General features: G+C 45.6%; 1 protein-coding gene across 1 annotated transcript in view; it reads right to left on the reverse strand.

Annotated features, from left to right (window-relative positions):
* Positions 1 to 12,931, reverse strand: part of LOC136629091 (zinc finger protein 585A-like) — an 86,275-nt gene that overhangs the window by 5,660 nt on the left and 67,684 nt on the right. Inside the window, exons 7-11 of the mRNA XM_066605211.1 lie at positions 5,612 to 5,712; positions 4,953 to 5,132; positions 4,747 to 4,870; positions 4,600 to 4,664; positions 3,980 to 4,082 (exon numbers count right to left, since the gene is read on the reverse strand). Coding sequence (XP_066461308.1) covers positions 3,980 to 4,082; positions 4,600 to 4,664; positions 4,747 to 4,870; positions 4,953 to 5,132; positions 5,612 to 5,712 — 573 coding nt within the window. The remainder of the gene's footprint in view (positions 1 to 3,979; positions 4,083 to 4,599; positions 4,665 to 4,746; positions 4,871 to 4,952; positions 5,133 to 5,611; positions 5,713 to 12,931) is intronic.

Consider the following 12,931-nt stretch of genomic DNA (forward strand, 5'->3'; position numbering starts at 1 on the left):
AAATGAATCATTCCTCTGAAAATTGTGTTCATAATTCATAAATCGTGTTCCAGTTTACCGATAAGAAACTGGTAATGGCAGCTGTATGGACACTGTAGATCTCTGGAGTGAGTTGGAACGGATCAGGCTGTGATTTGTGCTTTCGGTTTGCATGTGGCAGGACACAGGAAAGCTGGATACAAATCTGCCTGTATTCTAATGACCCCAAGCTTGCAATCTCCCTAGAATGAACGATTGAGGCTCTGCTGTGATGGTTGGTAGCGGCAAGTGCGCTTGGAATAGTTGATCAGTAAGGAAGGGGACAGAGGTGGGATCGATAGGTATCGTTCCCCTTTCCTGTACTTGGTACGTGACAATTTCAATCTTAAGATAGGCAAAAACTGAAAATCCGTTAAAAAAAATCCTTAGAGTCAAACAGAACTTTCCCCAAAAACATCAGCTGGCATACCTCATGTATTTAGCGCACTGTGAACAGTAGGAAATAATGCTAAGCCCAATGTCGCAAAAACCTAACTTAGTAAATTGCCCCAATGATGTGAGGCTGACTGTCCATGTGTATAGGAGGTTGACAGTTTTGCTCACAGTTAGTGAATGTGTATGACCAGTTTAGAGGGGATTTCCAGGGGTCTATTTTACTGATGACCTATCCTCAGGATAGATCATCAACATCAGATTGGTGGGCGTCCAACAACCGGGATCAGCTGTTTCCATCGGAAGTGGATGAAAAGTACAGTAACTCAGCATAAGACAGGGAGGATTAGGAAAATAAGAGGGTAGGAGAGGTCCTTCCCTTATCGTGTTCTTGATAATTCTAAAAGATGGTTTTTCTAAGGAGTTTGCAGACTATAATTTTTCTCATAAAAGTTAGATTCTAGATTCAAGAAGGGTTTGCCTCAGTGACTTCTTGCTGTACTTTCCCTTGTGGTATAATCTCTCTTTACAAGCCCTGTTAACTATTCGGAATAGTGATTACTGCCCTGCAACCCATCAGGGCAGTAATCCGCTAGTGCGAGATGCATTAATAGTGTTATAACTATAAGTGAAAGTGAGTGCTAAGCGTCATGTGTGAACACAAAGTCTTTGTGCACTATTTGTTCACTTGTAATTGGTCACTCAGTTTCAGCCTGCATAAAAAGTAGTTGCTAGTTCGCTCGCTTATCATTAGGTTTAAACAGCAGGTGTTCCAACAATTTGACAGAAGGGGTTGTTACCCAGCTAAACACAAGGACTCATTTAAAAGCCAATCCACACACTGCCACAATAGACAATGGCTTTTTATTTGCACTAATTAAAAACCACCCACATAGAGATTCTCTGCGTATACACAGGCCCACTGGAGCAAACAATCATCAACTTCTCTGTTCTTAGATCTTAGCCATGTCCACTTTACACATAAACACTACCAAACGTGCAAATATATGTATATATTTTTTTTTAGTAAGGACATACTGTGTGTACCCTCAGACTGTCCCCCATGCTCACCCCCCATTCTTTTTTTTTCTATCTCCCTTTTATTTGTCAAGCAACAGCGGAGATGTCAACTAGGCGCCAGACGGCCGTGAAGCTGAAGGGCCAGATGACTGAGTTGCTGCAAGAGGATGATGCCCAGCACCAGCCCATCATGGACTCTGAGCCAGACATGGATGGCTCCCTAGGAGAGCAGGCTATAAATCGGGATCAAGGCAGCGCAGGCCCTCAGGTGAACTCTTTCCCAGTCATCGACAAGCCTTTCCAGAGGGTTGCTGTGGATCCGATTGGGTCCCTGGCCCTTCCCAGCAGCTCTTGGAAATGCTTCATCCTGACGGTGGTTGACTACGCCACACGATATCCTGAGGCCAAGGCCCTGTCCTCCGTACAGGCTGAGAAGGTGACCGACGTCTTAATAGACATATTTTCGCATGTAGGATTTCCGAAAGAGATGCTTACATATCAGATCCAGTTTATGTCAAGTCTCATGCGGTGTCTCTATACAAGGATGCAGGTGCAACATCTGCTAGCCAGCCTGTACTACCCCCAGACTAATGGCCTGTATGAGCGATTCAATGGCACTCTGAATCAAATGCTGAAGATGTTAGTTAGTTAAGTCAGACGGACCTGACTGGGAGCGTTACCTCCCTCATCTGCTTTTTGCCTAGAGATACTTCAGGCCTCAACAGGATTCTCACTCTTTGAGCTCTTGTATGGAAAGCAGGTACGGGGACCCCTGACTTTGGTAAAAGAAGCATGAAAAGGAGAAGTGCCCACCTATAGCATGTCCATCGTTAACTATGTCGTGCAGCTGCGCAATAAGATGCAGGCGTTGACACAGCTCGTCCACGAGGATATGGAGTAGGCTCAAGCCAGCCAGAAGCAATGGTAGATCATGGGGAAAATCCATAATGGGGATTATGGATCAACAGAAGGTCCAAGCGCAATAGCGGTTATATTTTTATGAGCAGGATGGCGCAGCGGACCCAACGCATCCAATCCCGCTGTCATGCGATCCTCAGAACCAACCAAGCAGTCTAGGTGCGTAGTTCATCAGCTGCATATTGTGTTTGATACTGCCAGATAGCTGGGATTAGGATATGCAGTATGGTAGCCATTATTTTCCCATAGGAGCGCCTCCTCTGGAAATATGGCCTAAAAATTAAGTTGAGTTTCCATCAAAGTTGGCTCCGCATATATTCAACACACCCCTCAGTGATGTCGAAAGGATGCCAGAGCAGGTGTGGTCCAAGAAGACCTTAAAGCATAGGGGATCCCTCTTCCATGTGTTAGACTTCGGAGATTTGCTTAGGCGAAGGGCTGCCCATTGTTCCTGTGACTACGCACTACCAGGACTTGAACCAACCCCCAGCCTGGTATTTTTCAGGTAAATTATCCCTGCTTATTTTTAGTACTGCTTGTGTGTGTATGCCTGTATACCCTTATACTCCAATGTAACAACCTTTTTGAATATCCTGTGTGTGTGTGTGTATGTGTATATATATATTTGCGCTGCTAGTATTTTTAGAATAAATCTGTAATTTGTTAGTTAAGCCTTGTCTGTTTTAAAACAATTTATACTTCAAAGAAATTATGGTGGTAATCCAATCCAGTGTCTGCCTGAAGAATAATCTGGTGGTGGTAGTATGTATGTGAGCGGCATTGTAGAGTGCAGGAGTGTGTTAGACCAGATCAGGGGGAAGAATTGTGCTTTTGGTCTGCATGAGCAGGACACTGTGAAAGCTGGTTACAAAACCACCTGCAGTCTGGTGACTCCACACCCGCAATTCCGCTAGAGTGATCGGACTCTGCCCAGACAAACTGGATGTAACTGTTAGAACTATCGTCTCTCTCCTCTACTCTCTGTGACAGTGAGGATTTCAATGATTGTAAACACTAATCATTTGAAAGGAAAAAAAGTCACTGAGTCGTTTATTCAAATGACAATTGTTGTGTGTATTTAGGCCTTAAATGTTACATTGGTCATACACATGAGATAAGGATTGCCCAGAATGATTCCAATTAATTGTATGTCCAATCATTCATATGAACGTTCTGACCGTCAGCATGTCAGATTAAACTGGCAGATCAGCGAGAGGTCTTGTGTAAAGTGACAAATGATAAGCTCTATGTGTCTGACCATGCCACACATGTATATTTTGCGAACAACAGATGAAAAAAAATCGAACGTGACAGATGATGTTTGGCAGACAGTCTCTATCAGACAGCATGAAAGATTATATATATATATAATTTTTAGAATGATGGTCATCCAAAATGGTCAAATTACTGCAGGTTAGTAGTCATAATGCCCTGATGACTGGGGGACTGCAGTCTCAGATATCTACTTCCACTAACAGTCTTACAGGATGAATCAGCTGGGAGAACGGGGCCCGGACTGCAGGATCTGTCATCCCCAATAATCCCACAGACCACAGAATAACATATCTGCAGCCGCTGACTGAGGAGAATCTGTGACTCCTCTCTGCTGTATTTAGTGGTTACTACTCACCTGGGCGGTTACCTGTAGGAATCTCCACTTCACACTGCTGGTCGCCCCTCCCATTTGTCTCTGTAGTATTAATATCGGTCAGATCTTCATCCTGATATAAAAGCTGTGAGACAAATATTGTAAAAGTCAGCAGATGGTTGGAGAAGTCATGTGGAAGGTTTTACATGACAAGAAAAGATCCTTAATCATCATCATGACCAAATATAGCCTGACAGGAGTAGTTATCTGAGCCACATAGCTGCAGGGCTAGAAGCCGGATATATATTAGATGGTGGCTCAATTACCCCTCAGGGACCTCAAACACACGTATATCCGGCATGGCTACACACACTGCACGTTGTCTCAATGGAGGAAATCAGCGTCTACGAGACACATCCGCTGTTTGTCTCGGGGGTAATAAAGGAGCAGATAGATATAAATCCAACCTGTTGGCTCCTTATTCCCACCAGCAGTCTCCACCGCCAGAAAACTGGGAGAAGATCCAGACAACATGTAATGTCTCTGGTCATCGGTAATCCTTCCATCTCCACCGGTCTCATCACACTAGTAGAAGACATCTAATAAGACTGAAGACAAGAGCTTCACAGCCTTCTACAGATCAGAAGGACATCTCCATCTACCTGGTGGTCCTGTGGAAGAAGAGGACAGGGACATCTCTCTGGTGGGCTTCTCTTGCTGGATGGAACTGGAGGAAACACAGACAGACACTGAAGTCATTCTTTACATACAGATAATAAAGTCCCCGTGTATTTAGTCCTGTCTAATACCTGGTGATGGGAGCGGCTGGTGGCTATCAATCATGGTGTCCTTGTACAGATCCTTGTGTCCTTCTAAATACTCCCACTCCTCCATGGAGAAATAGACAGCGACATCCTGACACCTTACAGGAACCTGACAACACAATATACAGTCATTACCCAGAAGCCTCCAGTGTTGTTACTGTATAATGTCCCAGCATTCCCTGTAGCGTCACCTCTCCAGTCAGCAGCTCAATCATCTTGTTGGCGAGTTCAAGAATCTTCTGTACATTGATGTCCTCATGCATGAGGGGGTGAGGTGGGGACCCCATGAATGTGCTCAGGTGTCTCTCCCATCCATCACACCCAGGGGCCTGACAGCGATCACTAGGGGTCTTCTTCACTACTGTGTAATCCTGTATATGAAAAGACAGTAATAAATATTACTATAGACATTTCTAGAGTCCATCACCTCTTCATTCATATTATCTGTCACTACCATAGATAAGAATGATGTAATATGACATTATCAGAATCTCTCCCCTCTCCAGCCATATCATGTTATTGCCATAGATAAGCATAATGTATTGTGACATCATCAGAAACTCTCCCCCCCTTCCAGTGAAATCATCTGTTATTACCACTGATAAGAATGATGTAATGTGACATCATCAGAATCTCTACCCTCTCCAGTGACATCATCTGTTATTACCATAGATAAGAATGATGTAATGTGATATCATCAGAATCTCCCCCTTCTCTGGTGACATCATCTGTTATTACCATATATAAGAATGATGTAATGTGAGGTCATCAGAATCTCCCCCTTCTCTGGTGACATCATCTGTTATTACCATAGATAAGAATGATGTAATGTGACATCGGCATCTCTCACCTCTGCAGGAAGCTGGAAGATTATCTCTAGGGTGAGATTTAATATTTTCTCCGCCATCTTGTTCCAGTACTTCTCCATCCTTGATCCTATTGTGTAAGCACCTGAAGAGAAATATGAACCAATACTAAAACCACAAAAATCCCCAAAAGAATATACAATTGCAGGAGTTACAGAGGAGAAACAGTTGAGGATATAAGTGTATATTTTCTCTACTCTTCAGACCGGTTTCACACGAGTGTGAAAATCGCGGGAGACTGTGCGTTGTGTTGTCGCAATAAGACAGAGAAACAGATAATACTAGCTTGTGTCAAATTTGTTATAAAATGATAGCAGCTGTTGGAAATCAATGAGACGTCACACTCAGCCTGGTGTAATCAGAATGATCTCAGCTTTACTTTATCCTGCAGCAACTTTTATAGTTTTAAATCAAAGCGTGCACCTATCTTCCTAGCCCATAAACCAGCGCGGAGGGTTGTAGAAGGTTGCAGAACATTAGTTCTGCTTTGTCATCTTGTTTTAAACATAAGGAATCATTGATGTCATAGCATGAGTTCTTAACGAGGGTGTTTCTTTTGGCAGTGTCATCTAGATAAGCGAGCCGAAGCAGCTATACAAGACTTTGACCTGTAGCTAAAACAGATATTTTTGGTCTAACTTACCGTAAAATCTCTTTCTCGGCGCATTTATTGGGGGACACAGCCAGACCATGGGATATAGCCACTGCCACTAGGAGGCAACACTAAGCAAACAGTGTTAGCCCCTCCCACCGGCTATATTCCCCCTGCAGGCACTCAGCTAATCAGTTTGTATGCAAGCTGTAGGAGTAGCCAGTCGGAGTACGACAAAAAAATACATCTTCACATAAAAAATATACATAAATATTCTGGACTAATATAACGCCATCTGTGACCGAAGAACAGAAAGTTCCAGCAACCGCTATTTCAAAGTAAGGGGAGGGTGCTGTGTCCCCCAATGAACGCGACGAGAAAGATTACGTTTTTGGTACGTTATACCAAAAATATCAGTTTCTCGTCCGTATCATGCGGCGTCCCGAACGAAAACATGGGGCGGGTTACTTGCAGAATGGTCCCGAGCAGTCAGAGGAATCTTCCGACCCAGGGAGGCGTCCGCTGATGCATAGGTATGGACCCTATAAAACTTAGAGAATGTATGTAAGGAAGTCCAAGTGGCCGCTTTGCATACCTGCAGCGCTGAGGCCCCCACCGCCCGAGTGGAGTGGGCCGTGACCCGGAAAGGAGGTGAGTGCCCCTTGGCGCGGTACGCCTCTGCCTCTAGCATCCTTATTCATCTCGAAATGGTCACCTTAGAGGCTGCTGATCCTTTTTCGTGGGCCCTCTGGAACCACGAACAACGTCTCCGTCCGCCGGAAGTCCCTGGTTCTCGCTACATATATCCGTAAGGCCCTAACCAGGTCCAGTCAGTGCAGCGCTCTCTCTCTTGAATGCACCGAAGCCGGGCAGAAAGATGGAAGAATGATGTCCTTGTTAATATGGAAAGGTGAAACTACCTTCGGTAGGAACTCCGGAACTGGTCTTAAAACCACCTTGTCCTGGTGGAACGTCATAAAGGACGGCTCGATCGACAGGGACGCGAGCTCGGATACTCTTCGAATTGAAGTGATCGCTACCAAAAATACTACCTTCCAAGACAAAAGTTGCAGCGGAATCTCTCTAAGTGGTTCGAACGGATGCGACAGTAGCGCCTCCAAAACGAGATTGAGATCCCACGCCTGAGTGGGTGGCCGAAACGGGGGCGACATTTGGGCGACCCCCTGGAGAAACGTCCGCACCGCCAGCCTATTTGCAATTGGCCTCTGAAACAGTACTGAAAGAGCTGACACCTGGCCCCTCAGTGAACCCAGTTTCCACCCCCGATTCAAGCCCTGTCTGCAAAAACGCCAGGATATTTGCCAGCGAAAACCGCATGGGCTGGATGTGCCTGTCCTCACAAAAGCCAAAAAACCGTCTCCAGACACGATGGTAGATCCTAGACTATGCCGGCTTCCTGGCCTGTATCATTGTCTGGATAACTCCTTCCGCGAACGTATGTCTCTTCAATATCTCGGTTTCAACAGCCACGCCGTCAAACGAAGCGACCCTGAATTCGGGTGGAAAAGGGGTCCTTGGAACAGCAGGTCTTCCCGTTCTGGCAGCCGCCACGGTACGTCGGCCAGATGTTCTATGACGTTCGCGTACCATGCTCTCCTCGGACAATCTGGTGCTACTAGGATTACCGTCCGCCCTTCCTTCCTGATTTTTCCTAGTACCCTCGGAATGAGAGGGAGGGGGGGAAACACGTAGGGAAGCCTGAAACTTGTCCACGGGATGACTAGTGCATCTACTGCCACTGCCTGTGGGTCTCGTAACCGGGCCACAAACGGGCGTACCTTGTAGTTCAGTCTGAACGCCATCATATCCACATCCGGGGTGCCCCAACGCTGAAAAATTGCCTGAAAAACGTCTGGGTGCAACTCCCACTCGCCGGGGTCCACCGTCTCCCGGCTGAGGAAATCCGCCACCCAGTTCTCCACTCCTGGTATGTACACCACTGAGATGGACCGCAGATGCTTCTCTGCCCAGCCGAGTATTCCTGAGACCTCGCCCATCGCTCTTGCACTCTGCGTGCCCCCCTGATGGTTGATATACGCGACTGCCGTCGCGTTGTCCGTCTGGATCCGTACGTCCCTTTCCCTGAGACTTGATCCAAAATGTTGAAGTGCTAGACGTATGGCTCGCAGCTCCAAGGTGTTGATTAAAAGTTTTGCCTCGCTTGGGGACCAGACTCCTTGTGTTAACGCCTTCCCAGCGTCCCGCCCCAGCCGAACTGGCTGGCGTCCGTGTTTAGTACCACCCACTGTCCTGGAAGCAGTGAACGACCTCCCTTGAATTCCCAAGGGATTCAACCACCATTTCAGGGTGGCCTGGACCCGGGGAACTACTACAATCCGCCGATCCAGAGTCAGTAGCGACCTGTTCCAGAGTGACAGAATGAAGTTCTTGAATGCCCTTGAGTGAAATTGTGCGAACGGTATAGCCTCGACCGATGCTACCATCAGACCCAGTACTTTTATACAATGCCTGACGGTAACCGGTCTCCCCCGGATCAGGGACCGCACGTTGCTGATAAGCGCCTCTCTCTTTGGTTGGGGCAACTGAATCTGGTGCTTCCTGGTGTTGAACACCATCCCCAGGAATTCCAACCGCTGCGTCGGAACTAAACAGGACTTGGTGTGGTTGATAATCCACCCAAAGTCCTCCAGCGTCTGCAGAATAATGCGCAGGCTTTCGAGGTTGCTGTTTTGACACGGTGCTTTCACCAGGATATCGTCCAGGTAGGGGATGGCTACCACGCCTCTTGCGTGAAGCAACGCCATCACTGCCGCCAGAACCTTCGTGAAGACTCTCGGTGATGTTGAGAGACCGAACGGTAGGGCCGCAAACTGATAATGTCTCCCCTGGACCTCGAAGCGCAGGAACCTTTGATGGGACTCGCGAATCGGGATATGCAAGTATGCATCCCTGATATTCACAGACGACAGGAACTCCCCCGGTTCCATGGACGCAATTACTGATCTGAGGGACTCCATCAGGAAATGTCTCGCTCTGACGTAGTGGTTCAGCCGTCTCAGATCGAGTACCGGCCTGACCCTGCCATCCTTCTTGGGGACTACAAAGAGGTTTGAATAAAAACCCTGTCCGCGCTGCTGGACCCTGCCATGCCTGTTGCGGCCACTAAGGCCGGTGTCCTGTCTCAGCTGCCGCTCCCGATCGGAAGCCCTATATTTGGCAACCTTTAACCCCTTAAGGACATGGCCTATTATGGCATTGAGGACCAAATGATTTTTGGTAGATTTTCATACCCATTTTTCAAAAGCCATAACTTTTTTATTTTTCCGTCGATGCGGCCGTATAAGGGCTTGTTTTTTGCGTGGCGAACTGTAGCTTTTATTGATTTTTTGGGTACATAGACTATATTGTAAAGCTTTTATTATTTTTTTTATGATTGTAGCGAGAGAAAACGCATCAATTCAGACATAGATTTTTTTTTTAAAGCGTTAATTATACAGCATAAATGACACAAGACATTTTTTCTGCGGGCCGGTACGGTTACAAGGATACCAACATTTTTATTTTTTTTAGGTTTTTCCACTGATCTGCAATAAAAACCCTTTTTTTGGAAATCTTTTTTTTTTTTTTAATCGCTGCATTCCAAGTGCTATAACTTTTTTATTTTTCCATGGACGCAGCTCTGTGAGGGCTTATTTTTTGCGAGACGAGCTGTAGTTTTTATTTGGTGCCATTTTGGGGTACATACTTTTTTTGATCACTTTTATTGCATTTTTTGGGAGGCAAAACGCTAAAAGTTAGCTTTTTGCTGTGCAGGATAAAAAGCGTGTTTGATTTATTTTACGGGTTTTTATGGATACAACTATACCAAATATGTGGGATTTTTTATGCTAATATGAGAAAAAGCATAAAAAAGGTGTGTTTTTTTTTCATTCTTTAAATATTGTTTGATTTTTTTTTTACACCATTTTTGTCCCTCTTGGAGACTTGCACTGTAGCACCGATGATCGCTACCATAAGGCATTTCAGGACTTCTCTCCTGCAATGCCTTATCGCTTATTATAGCGATCAGAGCCAATGGCAATACAGGACGCCGGTATCTGGCGTCTTGTTGCCATGGCAACCAGCTGGGCTCTCTTCTGCGATAACATCGCGAGAGCCGGCTGAAGTCACAGAGCTCCCTCTGTGAACCCTCTCCCTGCCACAATCTACTTAGAACACGCCACGGAAGGGGTTAACAGCGGCGGGGAGGGGGGGGGGGGGGAGCGCATCTCCGATGCACCCCCGCTGTTGCAACGGGAGGCCGGCTATCAGTGACAGCCAGCTCCCGCTGCCGCATAGCGCGAGATCTGTCATGATCATGTGCTATCCCTATGACGTAAGGGTACGTCATTCTGCGGGAAGTACCCTGCTCCCATGACGTACCCTTACATCATGGGGAGGGAAGGGGTTAATATCTTCCAGACCCTACTTGGCAAAGAAAGAGCGGAGGTCATAAAAATTGAATGCATACATAGAGCACTTCAACCTAAACCCTCCTCCACGGACCCGCCAAGAGATGTCATATATGGCCTCCTTAGCCATGTGCACACGTCAGCCATTCTTCAAAAAGCACGATAGGTTCAGGTTATCCTCTTTAAAAATTCCAAAATTCAAATATTTCAGGACTTATCCCCAAGTACACTGCTAAGAGAAGGATCTTGAAGCCATTGACAGATGCCTTGAGGGCCAATAAATTGGCTCTTCCCTTTTGGTCTCACCACTTACAAAGAAGGTCTGTATGTCACCGTCAGATCGCCAGAAGATCTCAAGAAGGTATGGTCAAGGTTGGGAATTCCCCACTAGACATTCACTCATGGCTACTAGCCCAACTTCAACAGCCAATGCCCGCAGCTTGCGACGCCGGAGAACTGGAGCTCAAAATCAAACATAAAGCTTCTAGAAACAAGTAGAACACTCATTACTAAGAATGTGTATCGGCTATTGCTATTTTTCTCTTCTCTCTTTTTAAGATTAGGGGAAGTTCTTACACTTACGCACGATCTTTCTGTGGACTTCAATTGACAGACAACAACGGCATCGCCTTTTCGGGATTTATGAGTTGGTGGCTTACACCAAATGCTATCTAATATATTGATTTAGTTTGTGGGCGCCTGAACTCTTCTCTGCCGCCCCCCAAAAGGGGTCGGTGGGCAGGGGTGGCGTGGTGCTGGGATGTGCTCAGTAGCGAATGGTGAATGTTGTCTGAAAAACAATAAAATAAAGAACGCCAGAAATGCATTTTTTTGGTCACCCTGCCTCCCAGAAATGCAATTAAAAGTGATCAAAAAGTCGTATGCATTCCGAGATGGCACCAACGTAAACTACAGGATGTCTTGCAAAAAATGAGCCCTCGCACAGCTAAGTTGACAGAGAAATAAAAAAAGTTATTGCGTGCAGAAGATGGCGGCGGAAAAAAATTAAACAAAATTAAATGTCTTTGAATAAAAAAAAAGTAGTACAGCAAAAAAAAAAAACTATACAAGTTTGGTATCGTAGTAATCGTACTGACCCAAAGAAAAAAGTTATCGTGTCATTTTGGTTGCCGTAAAAACAAGACACACTGAAATATGGCAGAATGGTGTTTTTTTTAATTTGACTCCACTTAGAATTTTTAAAAAAGTTTTTCAGTACATTATATGGTACATTAAATAGCACCATTGAAAAATACAACTCGTCCCGCTAAAAGCAAGCCCTCATACAGTGACGTCGATGGATAAATAAAGGAGTTATGATTTTTTATTTATTTTTTTTAAAGGGGGAAGGAAAAACGAAAATGGACAAAAAATGAAACAAAGGATTACACGTATTTCTGCCAAGTTCATTCTACATATCACAGACAAAATCACTGAAAAAGAACTAAAATCTAACTTTTATTTGTATCGATTAAAATATTTTTATATTACATTTTTACTGATGGACAAACTCCTACATAAATAGGGACCTATGAGCACACCTCGGATTTATAGATGTTCACCCGAGATCTGAGCGCACGATCCAATATACGCTCTCCTTATATAAGGTAGCGATAGGGGTATATACAAACCAAGAATCTGCTGTGTAGTCCGAATGCCTCACTAGCTACACAACAACATAGATGTGTAGTATACGTACATGGGTAAATTCAAATACCCTTTGGGGTGATAGCTTGGTAGCGTGCGGGTTTCGTGATATGTAGAGACGGAACACCAGCGGATGCAGTCTAAAGCAGGTATGACCTGCGTTTATTTTATAACCGCAACATAAAGTCCAAGCCTTAGCTTCAGGCAAAACAAATAATAGTCCACCATTCCGCTATCAGGCCATGTACCGCAGGGCTTTTCTCTCCAGCCAGTCACACAGGCTGCCAGGGTCCAGCAGCCATCTTAGCTCAGTCTGGTCCTCCCAGACACACACCTCTGCTAGGTGTTGAGGTGAGGGGTATCTCCCTGTCCACCTCTGGCCTTATCAGCCACACACTCTGGGCTAACAGCCCGGCAGCTCCACTGAGCTGTTTACCTGGCCTTCTCAGCCAGACACTCTCCATCTCTGTGTCTGTGCACCTACTATTTATGTGCACACTTGATCTGGCTCAGCCTCAGCACCTGAGCTGACTAAGCTCGCCCACACCCTGGAGTGGAGGAGGTGGAATGGACAGCCCCACTACCAACCTGCCATCCATTCCAATAAAACCAGGCCCAGATATTTTTAAACA

The sequence above is a fragment of the Eleutherodactylus coqui genome, chromosome 5 (assembly GCF_035609145.1).
Source record: "Eleutherodactylus coqui strain aEleCoq1 chromosome 5, aEleCoq1.hap1, whole genome shotgun sequence".
In the NCBI taxonomy this organism is placed as follows: Eukaryota; Metazoa; Chordata; class Amphibia; order Anura; family Eleutherodactylidae; genus Eleutherodactylus; species Eleutherodactylus coqui.